This window comes from Ambystoma mexicanum, chromosome 5q (assembly GCF_040938575.1).
Source record: "Ambystoma mexicanum isolate Mex_15411 chromosome 5q, UKY_AmexF1_1, whole genome shotgun sequence".
NCBI classification, from domain to species: domain Eukaryota; kingdom Metazoa; phylum Chordata; class Amphibia; order Caudata; family Ambystomatidae; genus Ambystoma; species Ambystoma mexicanum.
The window spans coordinates 1143846443-1143867310 of record NC_090933.1 but is presented as its reverse complement, the minus strand read 5'-3'; the positions used below and the strand labels follow the sequence as shown (position 1 = coordinate 1143867310).

General features: G+C 40.8%; 1 protein-coding gene across 4 annotated transcripts in view; it reads left to right on the top strand.

The window, feature by feature from the left end:
- Window positions 1-19421, top strand: part of LOC138497931 (CMP-N-acetylneuraminate-beta-galactosamide-alpha-2,3-sialyltransferase 1-like) — a 278656-nt gene extending 259235 nt beyond the window's left edge. For all 4 annotated transcript variants that reach the window (XM_069621663.1, XM_069621665.1, XM_069621662.1 and 1 more), the window contains one exon: window positions 12120-19421. In XM_069621663.1, coding sequence (XP_069477764.1) covers window positions 12120-12293 — 174 coding nt within the window. In that variant the 3' untranslated portion in view covers window positions 12294-19421. The remainder of the gene's footprint in view (window positions 1-12119) is intronic.
- Window positions 19422-20868: the final 1447 nt, after the last annotated feature.

Here is a 20868-nt window from a genome sequence, read left to right as displayed (position 1 = left end):
TGAGGGACTGCCACACCCCCCTCCACTGTGGACAAATTAAAGGAACACTGGAAGAGGGATTCCTGGTTAGGAAAAGGCCAGGAGAGGGCCAATCAGATTGCATGTAATGTGTAAACCTTATAATGTAACTGCTAACTTCCTATTTAGTCACCTACGTCCCTACTAAATGAAATCATCTAGGTCAATTTCTGTTAAATGCACATACGTAGTGCATTAAACCGATGCTGCTCAATTTTACCCATTTACTAAGTTAATATAGGTATGCCCCAAATGTGCCTCTGTTCGTTCTCAAGCATCTTCGGAGGATTACAACATGCAGAATGTATTTTGCCTCAGTTATTCTGTGATGTGGGTGATGATCTCTACAGAAGTCTCCAAATCCTGTACTGAAGAGCGAAATCTGTTCCAGGGTTTCATAATATCTATGCACAATACATTTGAGTACTGTGAGTTTAAATGGGAGTTAACTACATATACAGTGGTTATGTTGAAAACCTGGTGTATTTCAGCATCTCCAGAACCAGAACAGGACATCCCTACTCCACATGTTGTTTGTTGGGATTTTTTGGTCAACAAAGTAGCAGGATAAAAATCTGTATCCATATCTGTATAGGTTTTAGAACACTGTGTGTTCATGTAATCTAAATGCCATGATTGTAACAACTGTTGTCCACCAAGTTAAGCGCCTAGATACCTCTGGGTTCAGTGCGCTATGTAAGCAAATAAACTAAACTAAACTAAACTAAATTAAGTGCATATGGTTTTATTGCCAGATGGTTGCATAATGATGGTGTAGGGCCACTTTAAAAATAACCAGAACCCATACCGTACTTCTGTAAGACTTTATGAAGAAGAAGAATAGTTATAGCACAGATATCACCAAGCCCAGTCCTCAAGAGTCAAATCCACCCCATGTTTTCAGGATATGCACACCAAATATATTTGAATACAATGAATACAAAAATGTGTGTTTTACAGAGACAGTGGTTCTCCAGAAATGGTAGTGGTTGTCAGGGACCAGAGAGCAATTCCCGAAATAGTATTGTGGCCTCTGTGAAATTTGTGTTACCGCATTCCATAATCTCTTTAAATCTTTAATTTACTCCTCTACCAAATCAAAAGTTTGGCATAGGTTTTAGTTCTCATTGGCAAGTAGCACTGCTGGTAAAGGCATGCATAAATGGTGTGCTAGTTTACAACTGCAAGAGCAGAAGCAATGATTCCTCACATAACTAAATTATTTCTATTGTACTACATTATGTGCTTACATTGAAATAGGATCTATCATGAGTTGGCCGGTAGCCCTTAAATGCAGCGGGAAACACAATTACCGCCACAATTAAGGGTAGGTCCTATTATGAGTTGGGTGGAAAGTTTGGAGTTTTACCGCCATATTTTTGCTGGAGGTAAAATCCTGCTGGCTTCCCATTTTCCGTGATATTACCACTGGTGCAATTACCACTGACGGTAATAGCGGGGACCCAATGGGGAATGGTACTAATCTCTGTACCACTATTCATGATCTGGCTCCAATAGCGCCGGACTGAATAGCGGTATATTTGCGCTGGTGGTATCCCATCGGTATTACTGCCGGGATACCACCAGACTCCTGATGAGGCCCATTGATTTTGTTTTGGCTGCCAGATGCTAGCTTTTCCAATCACTTTTAATGATAGTGTAGGGCAACTCCCAGTGATCAGATCTAGAAAATACAACCCACTAGGGAAAAAAGCTAGTTGCACCCTTTTTTGAGAAAGACAAGAATTTTATTTTGTGTACAAAAAGGAAAAGGTGACAGGGTATTTCAAATCCACTATTGAAGAGCTCTCTGATGTCTTTTATAAGCACACAAATCGTTACGCATGATGCAATCGATATACAGTGTTCCCCACCCTCACTGGTTACCGCCCATATACATTCTAATGATTAGATATGGCCCCTCTTCCGATTGGTTCTGCTGTCTTCTTGCTGCTCTTCGCCACATGTGGGTAATGTCTTTGTCCATCATGGAATGCTAAAAAGGCAATTGGTTAATATCAATTGGCACCACCCTACCTTCAATTCTGACCACGTGACATGCACCTGGTTATCAAATGTGAACTCAGGTGGTAACTTCGAGGTCAGCCTGGTCCTTATAAACAAAGCAGCTCTTTCTCATCCCAGACACGTTGGCACCCCCATCATGCCCTCCCCACTGTATGGGTGTCATTCCTGGCTCTCCCTGCACAAAACATAGATCATGTTGTTCCCTGTTTTTCGCTTTATCAGTTCCCCTACCCAGGGGTGAACCTAATGTCCCACTAATCAATCCAGTTCTCGGAGGTTTTAGAGCCCATTTCATTGCACATCTGTTAGTTCAAATAGATTGAACATCTTTCTGGAGGGCGTTGGTGTCTTAAATCTTGGTTCATGTTTTAGCATCCTGTGAGCTCTGCCTTTGCTCCCAGGAATATGACCTTGGTGCTAGGCTGCAACCCTTAACTTCTTCAGCTGCACACATTCCTACTTTAGAGGAGCAGCTGCATGCCTCTGCAGGATATCCTGCCCCCTTACCTCCTGTATGTTGCAAACCTGAGATTGTGCCATGCTTGACACCAGCTGTTGTGACCATAACACAAGTGTTCGAAAGAAGATATCCACTGAGAAAACCTTATCAAATGTATCCCTGAAGAGGTGACAATCTGAGGGAGGAACTCCCTGATGGAATATGAAATAGAGTAAAAGAGGAGCCAATGACACCACAAGAGATGAGTGTGATGCCTTCAAGATACTGGCTGAAGAGAATGCATGGACCTTATAGAAACTAATGAGGAACTTAAGAATTGAATAAACTTTCATATACAAAGAGAAGATTGCACGTGTGTGATGCACTGCAGAAAATGCAAGCCATTCAATAACTGTACAGATGCTGTAACGCAAGTAGACTAAGCAATCAATGACGCTGGCTATATCTAGTGAATGAATGAATTTTAGCAAGCCAGGGCTCATGGAGAAGAAAGGCTAAGTGCTGTGTTGCAGCAAGAATTAGCTGAGGATCGTGGACAAGCACAGCGAGGCTCTCTGGCCTGGTGTCAAAACTGAAGCAGCCAAGGCATGTTATCTATTCTCAAAGGCAGTGAATGTGAGAAGCTGAATCATCCCTTGTTAAGGTGCAAAGAAAGAACACCAAGCTTGCCAAGTCTTTATTCAATTAAGACATGCAAATGCTCCAAAATAGACCAGATCTCCAGTCACGTGAGCCAAGGATGGTAATGATGTTGAACTTGGCATTCTAGAACAACAATAGCGAGTGCTCATACTCCCTTATATTCCAGAGACAAGAATACACTGCAAGGCCAAGTTCAAAGACAATCTTCATGGCAGAAGGCATGGGTGATGAGAGAAGTTGGGCTAATTAGGCGCGGAGGTAAAGTCAAATCCACCTCTGGCACCTGGATCTGAGTTTACGTTCTGCTAAGTGAACCAAATGTTCCAGAAATGGTACGAGCGTGCCAACCAATTGTAGAGAGCAATATAATGAAGAGTTTTATAGTTCGAGAGCCAGTGATATATTGTGTACTTAATAATGTTGAAGATGACATGTTTTAGAGGTAGGCATAAATTGTCCACCTGACAGTAGAGATCCTATCACAGACTCACCCCTTATAGAAAGTATACTTAGATGTTCCCCTTGAGCGTATCACAATCCCTCTTACAATTTTCTCATTTGCCACGTAATATGACGTCACATCTGATGTATTTTTTGTAGAAAATTCTGTTTTTATGTGATATGCACTGAGAGCTTGAGCGAACGTCCGTTGATGTCCATTGTAACCTCCCTATTTTAGAAATTTTTTAATAAAAAAGCAGCCTTTGGCATCGTCCTGAGTCGGTTTGATTATTTGGACTCAGATTTATTCTGCATCCATTCCATTGTATGTATGACTACCCAAAGGGCTCTATGCTCACTACCTAATTAGTTCAAAGGCCTAACTGATATGGTGGCATATGTGTGTGTTCCCTTGTCACAACTGAAAATAGGGATTCAATGGTGAGACGAGGGATACATCCTGGTTGTTGTGTGTTTCTGTGAAAACACGGCCTGCAGGGATTCAGGTCTACTCGTGGACTGTTGTGTGTGTATATATATATATATATATATATACACAACAGTATGTATATATATATATATATATATATATATCAGTGAAAAAACATTGTTAAAGGGAAGTTATTGTTAAGTTGCACTAATAAAAACCTATCAATTCCAGTGAAAACACTTTGTTAAAGGGACGTTATGGTTACAGGTAAAACTGAAAAACCTCAGAAATTCACCAGTTGTGGTAAACTAAGCAACCATAGCTAGCACCACTACCATGCACTACTAACACTATCACCCAGGACATCAAAGATGACATCATAAATGTCACACCAATCTACTATACGGAATCTTGTGCAGGGACTATACTATGCTAAAAGTCCTGCTTTAAAACGGCAACATTTAAATAACATACTCCTACATGGAGCAGCCAAAGAACTCCTTCAACAAATACAGCACATCCAAAGCAAATATTTTGGAAGTGAAGATCACTTAGAAAATTCGGTAACTTTGGAAAACATGAGTGAAAACCTTACAAACATCAAACTCCTAACAAACACATACAAAAATCAAAATTTCAAAACACATCTGCTGAAATACCGGACCAAGTATATGTGTCTGTTGTTTCAGAACTTTTTTTATAAAAAGAGAACAAAAATAGTAGATATGGCCTGCAAAATAGTTGACAATGAGGAATTCCAATGGTTCCAATTAGCTTTATATTTAACAACAGAAAATAAATACAAAATAACTGACCCCTCAATAGTTTGCACATACTGCAATACAAAGCTTGACAATAACCAAATGCCATCACGTGCTGTCACTAATAACTTAGAAATATTCCTACTTCCAAAGATTCTCCAACAACTTAACTTGTATGAGAGCATTTTAATCCAAACATACACCCATTTCAAGCTATAATACGTCTTCAACCCAAAACAGCCAATTTGCCTCCTTATGAGTTACTAAAAGGCATGTACAAACTCTGGGAATACAACAGCCAATAGATCAATCTTTGATTATCCTAGTGAATGGTGTACCAACAAAAGACAAAAAAATTGGCAACAACTAGTCAACTTAAACCAGGTTAGACAAGCCCTTCAATATCTTAAAGAAAACAATGAATACTACAAAGACATAAACATAGAGAAGAACATAAGAGCAACCACCCAATTCATTGAGGATTCACCAGCAACTGGCCAATTTGAACTTGTAGATCCTATTACTGCAGCCACCATTTTGGACCAGTAAACAATTCACCCACTGTACTCCAAAGACAACATAGACAATGCATTAGAAACCTATCAAACGTGTCAAGCCAAAGGATCTCCAATGAGCATATGAGAGAAAAGTGTTGAAGCACGTTTCTTTCCTCTAGTCTTTCCTACAGGACGAGGAGGAAGATATGATGAAAAACCCACACAAATTAGTGCATCAGAATATCACTCTTTACAAATGTATTCTGAAAACCCCAGACTCAAACAAAACATAGAATACATTTTCCACCTCCTATTTTGAAAGTGAACTATGGAGTTGCACACACATTAAAAACAGGCTCCAATGTTTTAAACATGTACCCAACTGCTTCAAAAGATAAAAGATGAGGTTTTGCACAAAGTAACACAAATCTCTATGGCAAATATGTGTGGAACAAAAGAATACGACTCCGACGTCACGCTGATGTACGTTGTATGCTAAGAAACCTAGGCCCACCCAAATGGTTGGTTACATTAAGTTGTGCAGAATGTGCATGGGATGACTTGCACGACTTCTTACGTGTAGCAAACCAAAATGAAGAAGGAATAGATATAAAAACACCAGGAGAACTCTGTTTGTTCTCTTGACCGTGTCAATGTGTCAAGGTACTTTCACCATTGCTTTATTGCCATGCAGCACTTAATCTGCCGTAAAATTACCCCTCCACTCGGGGAAGTAGAACACTACTTTTGAAGAAAGGAATATCAATCTAGAGGAGCACCACACATCCACATGCTTTTGTGGATAAAATATGCTCACATATTTGGCCTTAACAGTGATACCACCATTTTACCATTTATAGAAAAATACATAACCTGCAACATTCTTTCAGAAACCACACATAGTGAGCTACGTACACAAATCTTAGGCTTCTAAAAGCATAAGCGTGGCAAATACTGCCGACGGAGATATAAAATCTAAGGGAAATACTATACCAAATGTCACTTTGGCTTCCCTAGATCAGTTTGCGCAAAGTAAATAGCTTCATGTCCTCTGTAAGACACAGTGTAAAAGGAAAATTGCCTAACAACACATACAACATTAAAAGGGACGAAGCATCCAAGTACATCAATAATTACAATTCAATAATTGCCTTCTTCTGGAATGCAAATATAGGAATACAATACATTACAGACAATTCCACTGCTGTTGCAAGATATGTCACAGCCTATCTCACCAAAGCTGAGGAATCAGAGCTAAAAGACCCCTGGGATGACATATCATCTGACAAAACACTGTCACAAAAATTGTACAGCTTCAGTATAAAAATGCAGGTGCTAGGAAGCTGCAGACCCTGCATGCCCTTTTACAGATACAGCCTTATATGGCAAATCTGAACACATTGTCTGGCTAAACCTTGGTCCAGCTTCATCCAGAAAAATAGTACTCAAATCCTACCAAGAGATAGAAACAATAGCCACAAATGATACCAACAACCAGGACATTTTAAAAAACAATTTACTGGACACATACTATTCAAACAGAAGTACTGCTTTGGAAAACATGTGCCTGTACCATATAGCACAAAACTACTACTATAAAAATAATATCAAAGCAGCTGGCAAATATGTTGTCTCAACTTGTGAAGGAAGCCGAGTCAAACCAACCACACCCAGCCTAATTAATCACATAAAATTATCATTTAAAAACTCCACAACATGCAGAACTTTATTACATGGCCCTAGTACAGCTCTTTAAACCATGGAGAAAGGAAGAAGAATTATTAGGTAACCATGACTCATTCGAAACTGCATTCAATGCAAATGAAAGCAGCATAACAAATGTTAATTTCAAACAATGCAAAGAAATGTTGGACAATGAAGGCCAAAAAGAGGAAGGCATTGAAGCTGAACTAAGATAAAGACGCTCCTAAAGGCAGGCAACCTTGACTTACAGGAAGTCAAGAAATACTTGTAGAACCACCCATTCTAAATGAAGCAGAAATAGCCATGATTAAAGTAGAAAATAATAAACTATCAGAAGAAGACTTGTCAGTGCTGAAATCACAAGTAAATGATGAGCAACTCACTATTTATCTAAAAGTCTTTGAAGAAATTGAACATGGTTTTAAACATGAAATTAAAACTTGTAGCTGTAAAAATTATAAACCACTGATCCTCTATGCAAGTGGCGAAGCTGGTTCTGGAAAAACATTCTTAATTAAAACCATCAGCAAATTTGGACAAAACTTAACAAACAACAACCTTTTGGTTGTTGTAACAGCCCCCACAGGTTTAGCTGCCTACAATATAGGAGGTGTAACGTTACACATACTACTGTGTCTTCCAGTAGAACACCAAAACAAATTAGAATACTACACATTATCAGCAGAAGTTGCTACTGAAGTATGCAGAATTCTGAAACATATGAAAGTGGTCCTAAGAGATAAGGTAAACATGGTTTCCAACCTCATGTTGGCTTTTATTCACCTCAGAATGCAAGAAATCCTACGAAGAAGAACTATTTGGAGGAAAACACATTATTGTTTTCAGAGACCTCATACAGTTAACACCAGTAAAAGGTGAACATATTTTAAAACATTAGGACACAAACAATGCCACAACACACTCAGCAGCATAGGACATGTAAATCTCAGCCAAAATTATTAGTACAAAGAACTAACTCAAAACATGCATCAGTCTGCAGCCCTCACCTATGCTAATATTTTAAAAAGCATTAGAACTGACCTGCTTAACAAATACATCTTAAATAGTAGACTAATACATGAGCTGTGTGGGCATAACACGTCTGCACCTGATGTTATGGAGCAATTAACTCACGTCCTTAATGCCAACCCTAGCAAGCTGTAGTCAATTCAACATGACCATGTTAAAAAATGAAAGGCAACCAATCCTGCATATTATCTCCACAGATAAACTGGAAGTACACAGCATGACCCTTCCTATGTGTCAACAAGCAATAGCACGAGTAAATAGCATAGAAAAACACAACTGGTTTGGTGAAAATATTGATTTTATATCTAAACTACAGTCATTCTTAAATGTAACCTTGACATAGAACAAGGGTTAGTCAATGGAGCAATTGGTACATTTGTTGGCTTCCAGACATATCCACATGACAGCATTCAGTTTGTCAACATCCACTTTGACAAACTTGCAGAAATTAAAAGAATAGAGTGCTTAACAACACAATTCCTTCTTTTCGAAGACATTTGTGTATGCAGAGAACAATTCTCTCTGTCGCTTGCATATGCTGTCACTATTCACAAATCACAAGGTCTAGCCCTAGATCAAGCATTCATTACATTGGCAGCACAGTCTATAAAGAAGGTATGATTTATGTAGCACTTTCACCTCTACGTACATTCAAAGGACTATTCCTAGTCAATTTTGATGCAAACAAAGGCAAGGCTGACATTCCAGGCATCCTAGAGTACAACCGACTATGTACACTATACACATCCCATCTAGATATGTATGCTATTCCTCAAAAAGCTAACATTTTTAAAAGAAACTTAGATTCTTGGGTGCATAGCCTACAGTCAAGCACCCTAGAATCTGGCCACTGTCCACAATGCATAATTGAACCATACATATGAAGGACATAGAAAATATATTGGAATAACACAACTCACACTGAACACCGCCAACCCTATTTTTCACCTATGGCAACATCCCCATATCATCTATATTCCACTCCCCTGCCCTGACCTAGCCCTCTTTCAGTCACCAAATAACCCCAAATGTGTTTGTCAAGCTGTCTACCTAGGACTCTGTTCACGGACTACCGCGGTGTCCGCGGTCTGCCATGCCACCCGTGTGCTCTTTTTCCACCTATACAAAGAGCCCATATCATCTTTTGTCCACTTCCCACCCTTCCCAGCCCCTCTTCCCAGCACCAAATGACCCAAAATGTGTTTCCAGACTTTTTCCCCACCGACCCATCCACGGTCAGTTGAGACTATCCGCGGATCCAACATGGCGGGTGTTTTGGAAAATATGATGCACCTGACCAATCAGTGGGCTCATCTGATGTCCATGGACCTCACGTCACCCTTCGGACCAATCACGGGGGCCTCCGCGGACCAAATGGGGAAGTGAGTCCATGGACTGAACTCAGATATCACTTTTGTTTGGGCCATTTAAATAAAACTACTGGACGGATGTACACCAAATTTACAAAAGCATGCTTTTGGGACCAACCACTGCTCCTGCCACAAATGTGGTGAACATTCGTTCATCAGTATGGGCTATAGACGTGAGCAGAATTCTTTTTCCATTGCATCTATGGAAAAAACAGAAGTTTTGGGACTGCCCAATAACTTTGCCCCCCCTTGATGAATCCTCACCAAACTTCACAGAATCAAAGTTGCAAAGTTTGGTAAGATTTGTCCAGGGGCGGCGAAGTTATAAGCCACCCAAAAAATTACTCTTCTATGGGTTGAGAAACTTAACCATAACTACAGGGCTGCTACCACAGGCCCTGTAACATGTATCCCACATCCTACATAATTGAGTTGCAACCTTACTGAATAACTTTCCCCTATATGATTTCCCAATCCTCCCAATTATCCGCACCCATGACACACCTTCCTCCCCCCTGCACCATCCCGTGCTCATTTCCATATTTGAATACATTTTTCACAATCTAAATCATTTAGGTGGGGCGGTGGCCTGTACGTGCATCCCAACAATAGCTGTAGAAAGTTTCAAAATGCTTTTAAACCATCCCAAATATTTCATCCAAATTCGGAAGGAAATAGCAGAATATATGGTACCCCCACAACAATGACACCCAATGAAAAAGCTATCATGAGCTAGTATAATCCCATTGGATGCACACCAGAGTATGACTGTTGTCCAAGAAAACAGCAGAATTGTGCTGGCAAGTGTTACATTTTTTATAAATACAGCCAGTCTGGGTCATTAAAAGTTTGGCAGTAAAGGTAAAAAATGCAGTATTTCCAATTACTGCATGATTTACTGCTTCCAAACTATAATTTTCCTTTGTGAAGCTTTTGGATGCGACCTGTTTTTGTGTGGAATTAACACTCCCACGCAAAATCATGAACATATGTTTTTAATGTAAGGTTACATGTGGTAACATGACATTTCACCATAGAAGATACTTTTAGACTTGTAATCAGGCCCTACCATAGACCTCATTACAAGTCTGGCCGTATTTCAGCAGTAAATTCACTGAAATTCCACCAAACGAATTTACTGTTGCGCCACGTGGTCTGGCGGAGTTACCACTGAATTACCAGTGGCAGAATGGCAATGTTAGTTCCCATTTATGGAGTTCATAGGACTCCATGAGGATTTCGGAAGAATGACCACCACCAACGGTAATTCTGATGAAATGGCCGCATTTTGGCATTTGGGTTGCGGAATTACCTTCAGCATTTCGCTGGAGGTTTTTTCTCCACCCATCCACATGAACCATAGTTGGACTGTGTGGTAATGCGGCGGTAAGCATTACTGAAAGTTTTATCTGCACTGCCCAGCTTCTAATGATGCAATTGCCCTCTAATTTAGAGATTCTGGGGGAGGGATGGTCAGTGGTTGGAGTTCAACGGCAGGAGTAATTCATACTGTGTTTGCCGTCATGTCCAGACCCAGGAAATTTACCTCTGCAGAAACGTTCTCTACTCAAAGTTGACAAACTTTAATTCTGAATATTCTATTTTATTTGACCTTTTTGTGAAGTTGCAGATAAGACTTTAAATTGCAATGAACCACTGTAGGTATTGGGTTGGTGCATTATTGAAGCATGTTGGTGATTGTAAATGTTTATGGGTTATGATTGTAGAATGCTTACATGTTTAACAGGGACATTCAGCAAGCGTGGCATAAAATGAGATTGTCAGTGCATAGGAAAGATTATACTATCTTTGTACTAAACAGTTGCGCCTTTATCGAGCTTTTGGATGCCAAACAGGGGCCAGAGTACCGAAACTGTGCAAAGTATGCACGGTATTGCACTAGGGCAAACGTTGCCCTATTTCTAAAAACACTTGTAAATATTAAAAAACTATTGCACCATGAAAAGTGTAGTTTGGCATGGTATAAGTACCAAGGCAAACGTTGTCCTAGTGCGAAAAAGATACATTTTCAATGCATATTTGCACTGGGGCAAAGTTTGTCCTAGTGCTAATACCATTCTGTATTAGCACTAGGGCAAACTTGGCCATGGTGCAAAAATACAGTGAAAATGTATCTTTTTCGCACTAGGGCAATTTTTGCCCTAATGCTCATAACATGCCAAAATGTACTTGCCATGTTGCAATGGTTTTCTAATATTTCCTAATATTTCCAAGTGTTATTAAAAATAGGGCAAAATGTGCCCTTGTCCTAATACCGTGAAATCTTTGCACTTGCACCAGTGCAAAGATTCTGAAATCTGGCCCCAGTTCTCTAACGGGTTTGCTACACATTCTCAGAGCCTGGTAGTGGAGATATTGAGAGGGATGGCATGTTCCTTTTTAATTAATCTTAGCAGGGCACTGGGATTCGAACCTGTGTTGCTTTGCCTTATCTTGTAAAACAAACCTGTCCTCCATTTTTTGATACAATTTTGGAATGTAGAGTTTTCTATCTGGTTGGCTCCTAGGACATTGTGAGCCCCCGTTGTCATTCCTTTTTAACATCAGTCAATGATTCTTGAGAAGAAAGCAGTTGGTTGGTGTTGGTCTGTTGTTGAATTTCTATTGGCCTTTCATAAGGTGGGCGGGCCATAGGCTCTGCTTCAGATATTGCCTCGGATTCATTGTGCAGCTTTCTGTCTTGAATGGAAATCCATCCTGTTTTTTCTTTATTGACAGGTTGACGTTTATGGATTTGGTGCAGACGCCAATGGAAACTGGCATCACTACTTCGAAAACACCACTAAGCCAAGCGGTTTTCGAAAGTCTGGAGTCCATGATGCAGATTTTCAGGCAAATATCACAGAAAACCTAAGTTCTATAAACAAAATCAATTTTTTCACGGGCAGATGACCCAGGTAGTATAAGGGAGCAGCCAAGACACCCTGACTCTAGATATTCATTAATGTGAGTGCTGGACACATTCCTTTGTTTGCAAGTGGCTCAAGGAAAAGCTGTTGAGAGACTTCCAAAAGCTCCACGAAGCAGGAGGACCTCGATCATAACGATAGACTGAAAAGAATGACTTCAACTGAGAAGGGTTTCTCCAATATGTTCTCAGATGGGCCCGTTCAGTGACCACACCATGCGGCATGAAATAAAGCCTGGACCCAACAAGAAAATAGCTATCTCGGACACATGAGCCATCGTCATAATGAACACGCCACGCAAGGAAGTTTCCAGCGCTGTTCCTAAGAGAATGAAGGAAAAACAATACATTGGTACATACACTTTGCATTGAGTTTTCGAGGACTTGGAGCGTTGAGCTACCAGTGTGCTGAGGTCACTGTAAATTATTTTCAGAAGAAATATGCCAGACAGCTATTTTTTGTATTCCAGATAAATAATCCTCTCTCCCTTTTGTAAACCATAATCTCTTGCTGCTCTGCAGGCGGGATTTAACAGTAAAATGAGAGTGGTATGGGGACAAGAGAGCTTCTCTGCGTGTGCCAACATTTGCTAACATGTCTTGTTCATCGAAAAAATGGTTTTTGTCTGCGATCACTATATCTGTGCTGTACACTTTATGCTTTCTGCAAGCAATGCCAAAAATGTAGCAAATAGGGTTTGCAGCTTTAAATATGGCAAATCTTCACGCATTACCTCAGAATTGCAGTCAGTTAATATGTAGGGTTTGTCTGTTGATGGAAATCTTATATTTTCTGTGCTTTTGTTATCTGTTGAATGGTTCTAGCACTCTGCCTCCTGTCACACTCTAAACAGTTTTGGCACAAGGATAGGTGGGTGCATGTAGTGAATTGCAAAGGGTACGGAGAACAAAGTACAATTGACCTAAACAACACGTGACAATAAGTCATTGTTCCCTTATAGGCACGCACATCATATCTGTGGTTGGCACAGCCTTCATATGCCTTATGCCAATAGGCCAATCAGGAGTGCGGCATATGCCTGCATCCAGAGAGCCCGATTCCTGCTCTTCTGAGATTCATTTCTGACTCAGCTATTAGGTTTGCTCATCATATGTGTGCCTGATGTGCCATTTGAGTCTAAGCCGGACCACATTCCCTGTGAAAATCAAGTGTGCTGTTCGAACCTTTTAGTTTCCTTAGCTTACAATGTTTTTGATGTCATGCAACTTGCTTGTATAGTGTTTATGCCACAGTTAAGGACCACATCCCATCTTCTCTCCACCGCTTCATTCTGCAATGAACTTTAGTGCCTCTTCGTTACCGAGATTCTACCAAACCACCTTGATATCTCCACCACTCAGCCAAGTATCCTTACTTTCCTATCTAATGCACCCTGTATGCCTTCTCCAACTTGTAACCTTCTAATTCTCTATTTCTTTCTTAACTTAACCCCAAACCCGAACCCCAAACCCGAAACCCCAAACCTGAACATCACAATTTCTCTCATCTCTTTTACCAACACTGGATCTCCCTTGCACCTTGACCCCTCCCTCTTTAAAATAATGGACTCTGTATGCTACATCCAAACCCACATGTGCATAACCCCTCATTCTATTTGTACATTATCTTAAAAGAATAACTTTCCATTGATCCCCCCCCCGGCCCAAAAGCGTTGCCCTTCTTGGCCAAAATCCTAGAGAAATTCCCCCTATTTTGAATTTGATCCAGGAGCTGGTACCTGTTCATCCATCCGCTCTCTCTGCATCTGGCTCAGTACCATGAGATCAAGATAATGGTAAACATGATAATAATAATATTATGGGTGCTTTACACATTGTGCCGGTACAGAATTGGGGCAGGAGGAGCTGGAGAAGAACGAGGGATGAAGAATATTGGGGAGCAGAAACTAGGCCTATAAACTTTCGTGCCAGCTTCTTTCAAACTGCTGTGAACCTCTGCACGGGAACAAAAAGAAATAGAAGCAGAAAGAAAACTTAAAGAGAGAACCTTATGTTTTATTATTTGCTTATTGTGGACACACTACAAACTCGGTTGTCTGTTAAGTGCAGCCCCTAGGAAGGGCTGCCAAGAGCGAGTCGAGGATGGACTAGAGATCCGGGGACGAAGGTACTTCAAAAAGATTAAGGAGAGAACCAAGAGGCAGACTGTATGAGGACGAAAAGGAAGCGATACCTGCTGTGCACACACAAACACACATCAACATATATTGCTGCCTGAGTGGCTGTTTACAGTCCACTCCCAGTAAGCTTTTATGTGCCACACAACATTGTCATGCTTTGGGTGTTAGGTTGACAATTCATTCAGAGGCCAATGTGAAGAGCTGATTACCTTACAACATTTAGAAATACCGTAACTATCTCAAGCACAATTGTGGCGTACCAACCAGTTGCGATGAATACAAAATCCACTGGTTATTTGTAGAGGAAGTGAACATTTATTATATGATATGATATGGCATTTATAACGCGCCTGTACACAAGTGTGTCTAGGCACGACAAGAAGGGGGAACTAGAGGGAGGACAAAACAACAATCTTCTGAGGCCCTGTGTCATTCAGATCGCACAAGTGCAGGGAAGTGGAAGGGGAGAAGTGCCAAGGGATGGGGAGGGGAGACACTGTCTGATGAAGCGATCTGTGCGTACTGCAATTACCTCAGTCAACTTAGGTAGGGGTGGTGAGGCTCTTGCTCTTAGAGTCAGGTTTGGGGGTGACCCCTTCAACTTGCAGCCAGCTGTGAAATTAGACTCTTCTTCTTGGAGCCGGTTTTATGGTGAAGCCTTTCTCTTTCGGCTAGGTTTGATGGTGATGCTTTACTCTGAAAGCCATGTTTGATGGCGACAACCCTTTTTGATTATTTCCAGTGGCAAGAGAAGAAATGAGATCTAGTACATGAATTAGAAATTGATATCATCATCCTAGCCAACTGGTCATGGGTTAGGTGTCCGTCATCCAACAAGAGGATCACATTTGTCCAAGTAGTCCGTAGGTCGAATATTGCTGCTGACCATTGTTACTGCATTGTGCAGTCATAATGTAAAAAGAGAAATCAATGTCATCAAAGAAATGTGGACCGTAGTGGCCTTTGCAGTCGCTCCTTTTCTTCGAAAGTAACTCTAGTGCCCTGGGTCTCAGGAAAAGCAGGAAGGAAGCAGAAACCACGCAGGACTAGGCGAGTACAAAAAGAATGTACTTTATTGGTTTCAGGTTACAACAATAGGTGATAAGCAGGCGAGCTGGCAATTTACATCCATCCAGTCTAAGCTTCTGTCCTGAAGTCCCCACCCACGGTCACGCCTAGAATGTAGGGACCCCAGGTTCTATGTTCCGCTTGGCATTCCATAAGCAAAGTACAGCATGCAGGATGCTATGGAAACCATTTACATTATTTAGATTGTATTCTACAAACATGTTTTTGCTTTTGAATCATATCAATTTGAATGCAGAGATCAGGTTTTTCTTGTTTCGTTGTTTACATATGCCATTGTGTTTGTGAGAAATTTGTATTACATCAAGAAAAAGTGTAAACAAGTCTTTCTCCTGACACAAAAGCTCTTCAAAATATATTGCAGAATTACTGCTGTACCCAAAATGAGAAATCAGTGCTTGTTATGGTTATGTTTTCCTTCCAGCATTGTAGTTGTAGTTTGGACTTACTCACTGAGGAAATATAGTTATACTGTGGACTTTACATTGGTAGGTCACATGATTAGTAACTTTTTGGTTGATTCATTTAGTTTTACATTTGTAGAGCGCACAAAACTCACAGGCATCCAGCCACTGGTTGCATGGGGAAGGGCGGGGAGAGCGTGGGAGGGAAGGGGAAAGCAACAGGAGGGCTGATAGTTTGTTACAGGAATGCTTCATAGTCAATGGAAGAAGCAGTTTTTTAGTTGTTTCCTGAGAGGCCAGTATGAAGGTTCTGAGCGCAGATGAGGAGGCAGATCGGTTACACAAGTGGGCGGCAATGACTGAGAAACTAGAACACGCCAGCTCTGTTGTGTCTGAAGCACGGGGTGGTCAGTCTGCGGCTGTAGATTGGTGTTGTGGGTCTGGGGGAGCCGTTCTTGTTGATCCTCTGCAAAAGGGTGGGTGGAGCAGAATTAGGGAGACAACAATGAGTAATGTTGATACGTTCTCTGACTGGTAAACAGTGTGCAGCTTTTCTGTGGACTGAAACGTGGTCAGGTTAGGTTCATAGCAGCCTGGATGGCATTCTTTTAGATAGTCTGGAGCTTGTTAAGGTTATGATATGAAGTGCCATCGAGAAGGGAGTTACAGTAGTCAAGCCGGGATCCAATTACTGCTCTGGCTATGGCCAGGTGGTCTTGTGAGGAGAGGAAAGGTTTAGTCGCATTCAAGAGTTTAGTGGTGTGGCATGCTGATGAGGTGATTGCCTTGGCATGGTAGGGCATGCTGAGGCTGGAGACCTAGCATTATGACGGAGGAGGAAACAGGAATGGTGAAGGCATCAATGTTGAAGGTTCAAAAGGCTCAGCCGAGTTTGCCTAAATGTGAGGGGAGGCCAAGAATCAGGATTTCTGTCTTGCATCATTAAGACAAAGATGGTGAGTGGCCGTCCAAGCTTGAATAGTGTCATAGATTCTGTTGATGTTGCTAGAGTTTTGTTCATATTTCCCAAAGTGGGGATGAGGATTTGGGTATCAATGGCATAGGTCAAGTACAATATGCCCAAAGAGTCGAGATGTTCAAAGAGTGGTTTTCCAGCACAGACACAGGCAGATTTCAGAGTCTTAGTTTGTTGGTATTATTGTAATGCTAACAAATACAAACACTCAGAGATAGGAGTCGAAAGTTGTTGGTATCATCACGATGTTGACAGATTCCAATACGTATATATTAAAATCTGGATTTATTGACATCATTGTTATATTTACCATTTCCAGCACTGATTTGCATCAAAATCTGAGTTTGCTATCATCATCAGGCAGATTACACCACTCAGATTTCAGAGTTTTAGTTTTGTTGATATTAATTTAATGCTCCTTGGATAATCCAGTGCTTGGATATCAGTTTCTAAGGTAATTGGTATGATTCTAATATTAAGCGATTACAGCACTCGGGTATCAAATTCTGACAGATTTCAGCACTCAGATTTCAGAGATGGGGTTTAAAGGTATCATTGTTACATTTTCAGATTCCAGCAGTTATATAACGGAATACAAGATTATTCCCATTATTGTAATGTTGACAGATTTCAGCACTCAGATATCTGAGTCTGAGTTTATTAGTATCATTGTAATGCTGACAGAACAATGCACTCGAATATCAGAGTCTACGCTCATTGGGGTCATTGTTATGCTGACAGATTCCAGATTGCAGAATCTGACTTTATTGCGGTCATCATAATGCTGATCGATTGTAGCACTCAGATACCAGAGTCCAGGGTTATTGGTGTTATGCCATTGAGAGAGAAATGATACTGGCACCTTCCTGTGCAATTACCCAAAATAGTTAATCAATGTGATCAGGGTTAAAGTGAGCAACGCTCTTTTTTGCTCTATATGAGATAGAGGTTTAGGAGACATATTGCATGATACCGCTATCAGCTCAGCGGCAGACATGTACTGAATCAGTTTAACTGTGTCCTTGACATGGATGTCAACTGGCACCATGTCACAAGGATCACATTCATCTAGTTCATACTTTTTGGGGAACAGCCCATGTTATGGTGATAAGTAATGACTGGGAAAGCAGAACTACAATTCCTAGCATGCACAGTGCTTGTGGCTAAAAAGGCAAGATGGAAAGGAGGGGGCTCACATCATATGGGTAGAGCTGGAAGCTATGCCATCGAAAGTGCTGGAATCGACATCTCTACTGTGCCTGGAAAGTGAAAATGCATATCAGCAGTGAAATCACAATATAGAAAAAATAAACAAAATATGGCAATGTCATCTGTTCATATCTGATTGGAGGTTTTGGTACTAAATGAACATGCTGTTTTAAACGAAACAACATTTACAAAGCCCGATTTAGAAAGACCACTTTGTGACTGCACAGAGCGGTCTTTCTAAACCGCGCTGTCATGCCCCTGTCGCACACGAGTGTGTGCAGGGACTGACACGCACACCTGCTGCAAGTGTAACTGAACGTTCTAACTCCAGTCCTGTATATTTGGGGCAAGTGCTTGAGATTCACTTGGTGGGTTAATTCCTTTTTTTAGCTCAGGCATTTTTGGTATCAAGTGTTGGATGGTAACGCCCACCACCATTCAGACTCCAGACAATTTAAGACTGGCTATTCTAACTCCAAACCAAGCCACTTTTGGGCGAATTCTTCATGGTGAAACTCCCCATCCAACACTCCACAATTACTTAATGAGTTAGTTAATGACCCTGTCCAGCTTCTGCCCTACCATACTTAGGGTCAAGTGTTACATTCCTAATTCTTGTCAGCTTACTATAATAGCACAGTGACATTTAGGGAGTGTCCACATTAGGGCTGTCGAGCTGTGTTTTTTTTAGAAAAGGAAATGGGAAGACTTGTATTGAAGATATTGCAAACAAAATTATAATAATTATATTATTTATGAGTTTTCACATGAAGAATGCAATTTTCACAGGTCCACTTATTGCCACACCTCTGTTGTGATAAGTGTACATATTTTTTAGGGTAGTTGCAAACCTAAAAAATGTAACTACCATTATTGCTTTAAATTTCAATCTCCTGCAAACCATTGTTCATAGGAGATCCAGAAAAAGTTAACCTTCCAACCAGAAAAGTAGAAATGAAATTGTTTTATTGCACTTGTCAGCATCACTATCTTTAGTGCACTTTTAATGAAGATGCTTTTGGAAACAATCTACGTTATTCATGTTTTTTTATTGAAATATGTTTTTATAGCTTGTATAAGTTGTTGATGTTGACCTATACATTGAAGAACTGAAGAGAGGATGCTTTTTCTGTAGTTTGTATTGTTGCACTGTACTCTGTCACTAATGATATTACAATTGTTGAAGATTTCAAATTTTGCAAGGAGATTTTTATTTTATTTTGTATTTATGGTGTTCAAGATCTGTGGTAACTAAAAGGTTATTTCCTTAGAAAAATTAAAAACTATGTAACATAATATGATGTCAACTGGTAGTGTGTCTTCACGTCACTGGAACGCATGAAAATGTATACATTTCTTTATATTCTTCAAAGAATTGTCAAAGTATAGGGAGGGAAGGTCAAAATAATGAGTGCATGGGCACTTTTTAGAGTTTCCAGAGTTCACAGTCACAACCTGCATATATAGTTATTTATTCTTTTCTTAAGCACTTCCTGTGATTTCTCCAATGCCAAAGGCTGGCTTATATCCTGATGTTACATTTTGAGATGTAATGCACCAGCAAAACTCAGGTGACGTGACTTCCTGTTCTGGTATAAGATGGTTCAAAGAAGACACATGTCAATTCCACTTCCCCAGTATCTCTGACATACTTTCTAGTATTAGCCTTTAGTGGGTGTTCACAGCGCTACATCACTTCCCTGACAATGTGTTAATTCTGTTATTACTTAGATGCTTAGCCACCTAGTGCACAAAACCCATATAGCTGCTTCAGTATTGGACTAGTTCCCAGAGATCCAAGGCAGGACAATACTGAGAGGTCAGGTTGGACACTAAAGGTATGAGAAAGGTTATGGCAGCATATTAGAGGATAGCATTTATTGTGTATTGCGCATTTGTAAAAGAAATATGTATGGGTCTAGGCATTGGGGAAGACTGGTGGCTGTATTAAGCATCCATATTTTTGACAGATAATTCTACTATCAGAGACCTCTACTTGCAGTGACACTTTTCTGCAACACCTCTGGGTTGTAGAACATTGTAGAACATTGTCAAAGACAAAGGCCATGTCCAGCCCCTGTTGTTACTCTCATGCTTTTCCCCCTCTCGACAAAGTCCTCAACTTTGCTGTCCGTATGCTCTTCAACCTTCCTGGCTTCAACTCCAAGTCCGTAGCCATCAGCAGTTAGGCAGGCTTTCTATGAGACACAGGGCAAAGTATAATCTCATTCTCATCTTCCAAACTATAGACTTGCCCCAGCTTACCTATCAGCCCCTCACTCCCTACTCTCCCCCTCACTCCCTACAATCATCCTAGGCTCACCTCCTCGCCACCTTTCGTAGCCCTTACGCTCCCTCTCATTTCTGCTCTCTTCCTCTCCTCTCCTCGGTCCCTTACTCTGGAATTCTCTTCCTCTCCCTCGCCGTACTAACCTCACTCATCTCAATTTAAATCCAACCTCCTAGCTCTACTCCTTTCTGAAGAACCACTTGCACAGCATTCAACCCATACATCTCCCTTTTCTCCTCCCCCCTACTTCTCTACGACAAGACCATGGGACTTAGCCTTCACCCCAGCATCCTAAAATCTAGCACTTCCTCCACTATCCCGTTTCTATATTATGCCCTTCTGTCCTTTTGCTTGGTTCATGCTTCTATCTCTCCTGCATCACCTGCTCCTATATCCAAAACCCCTCAACCATTGTTAATGACACTGGTCCTCTGCTCTGTAAATCAATGTTAA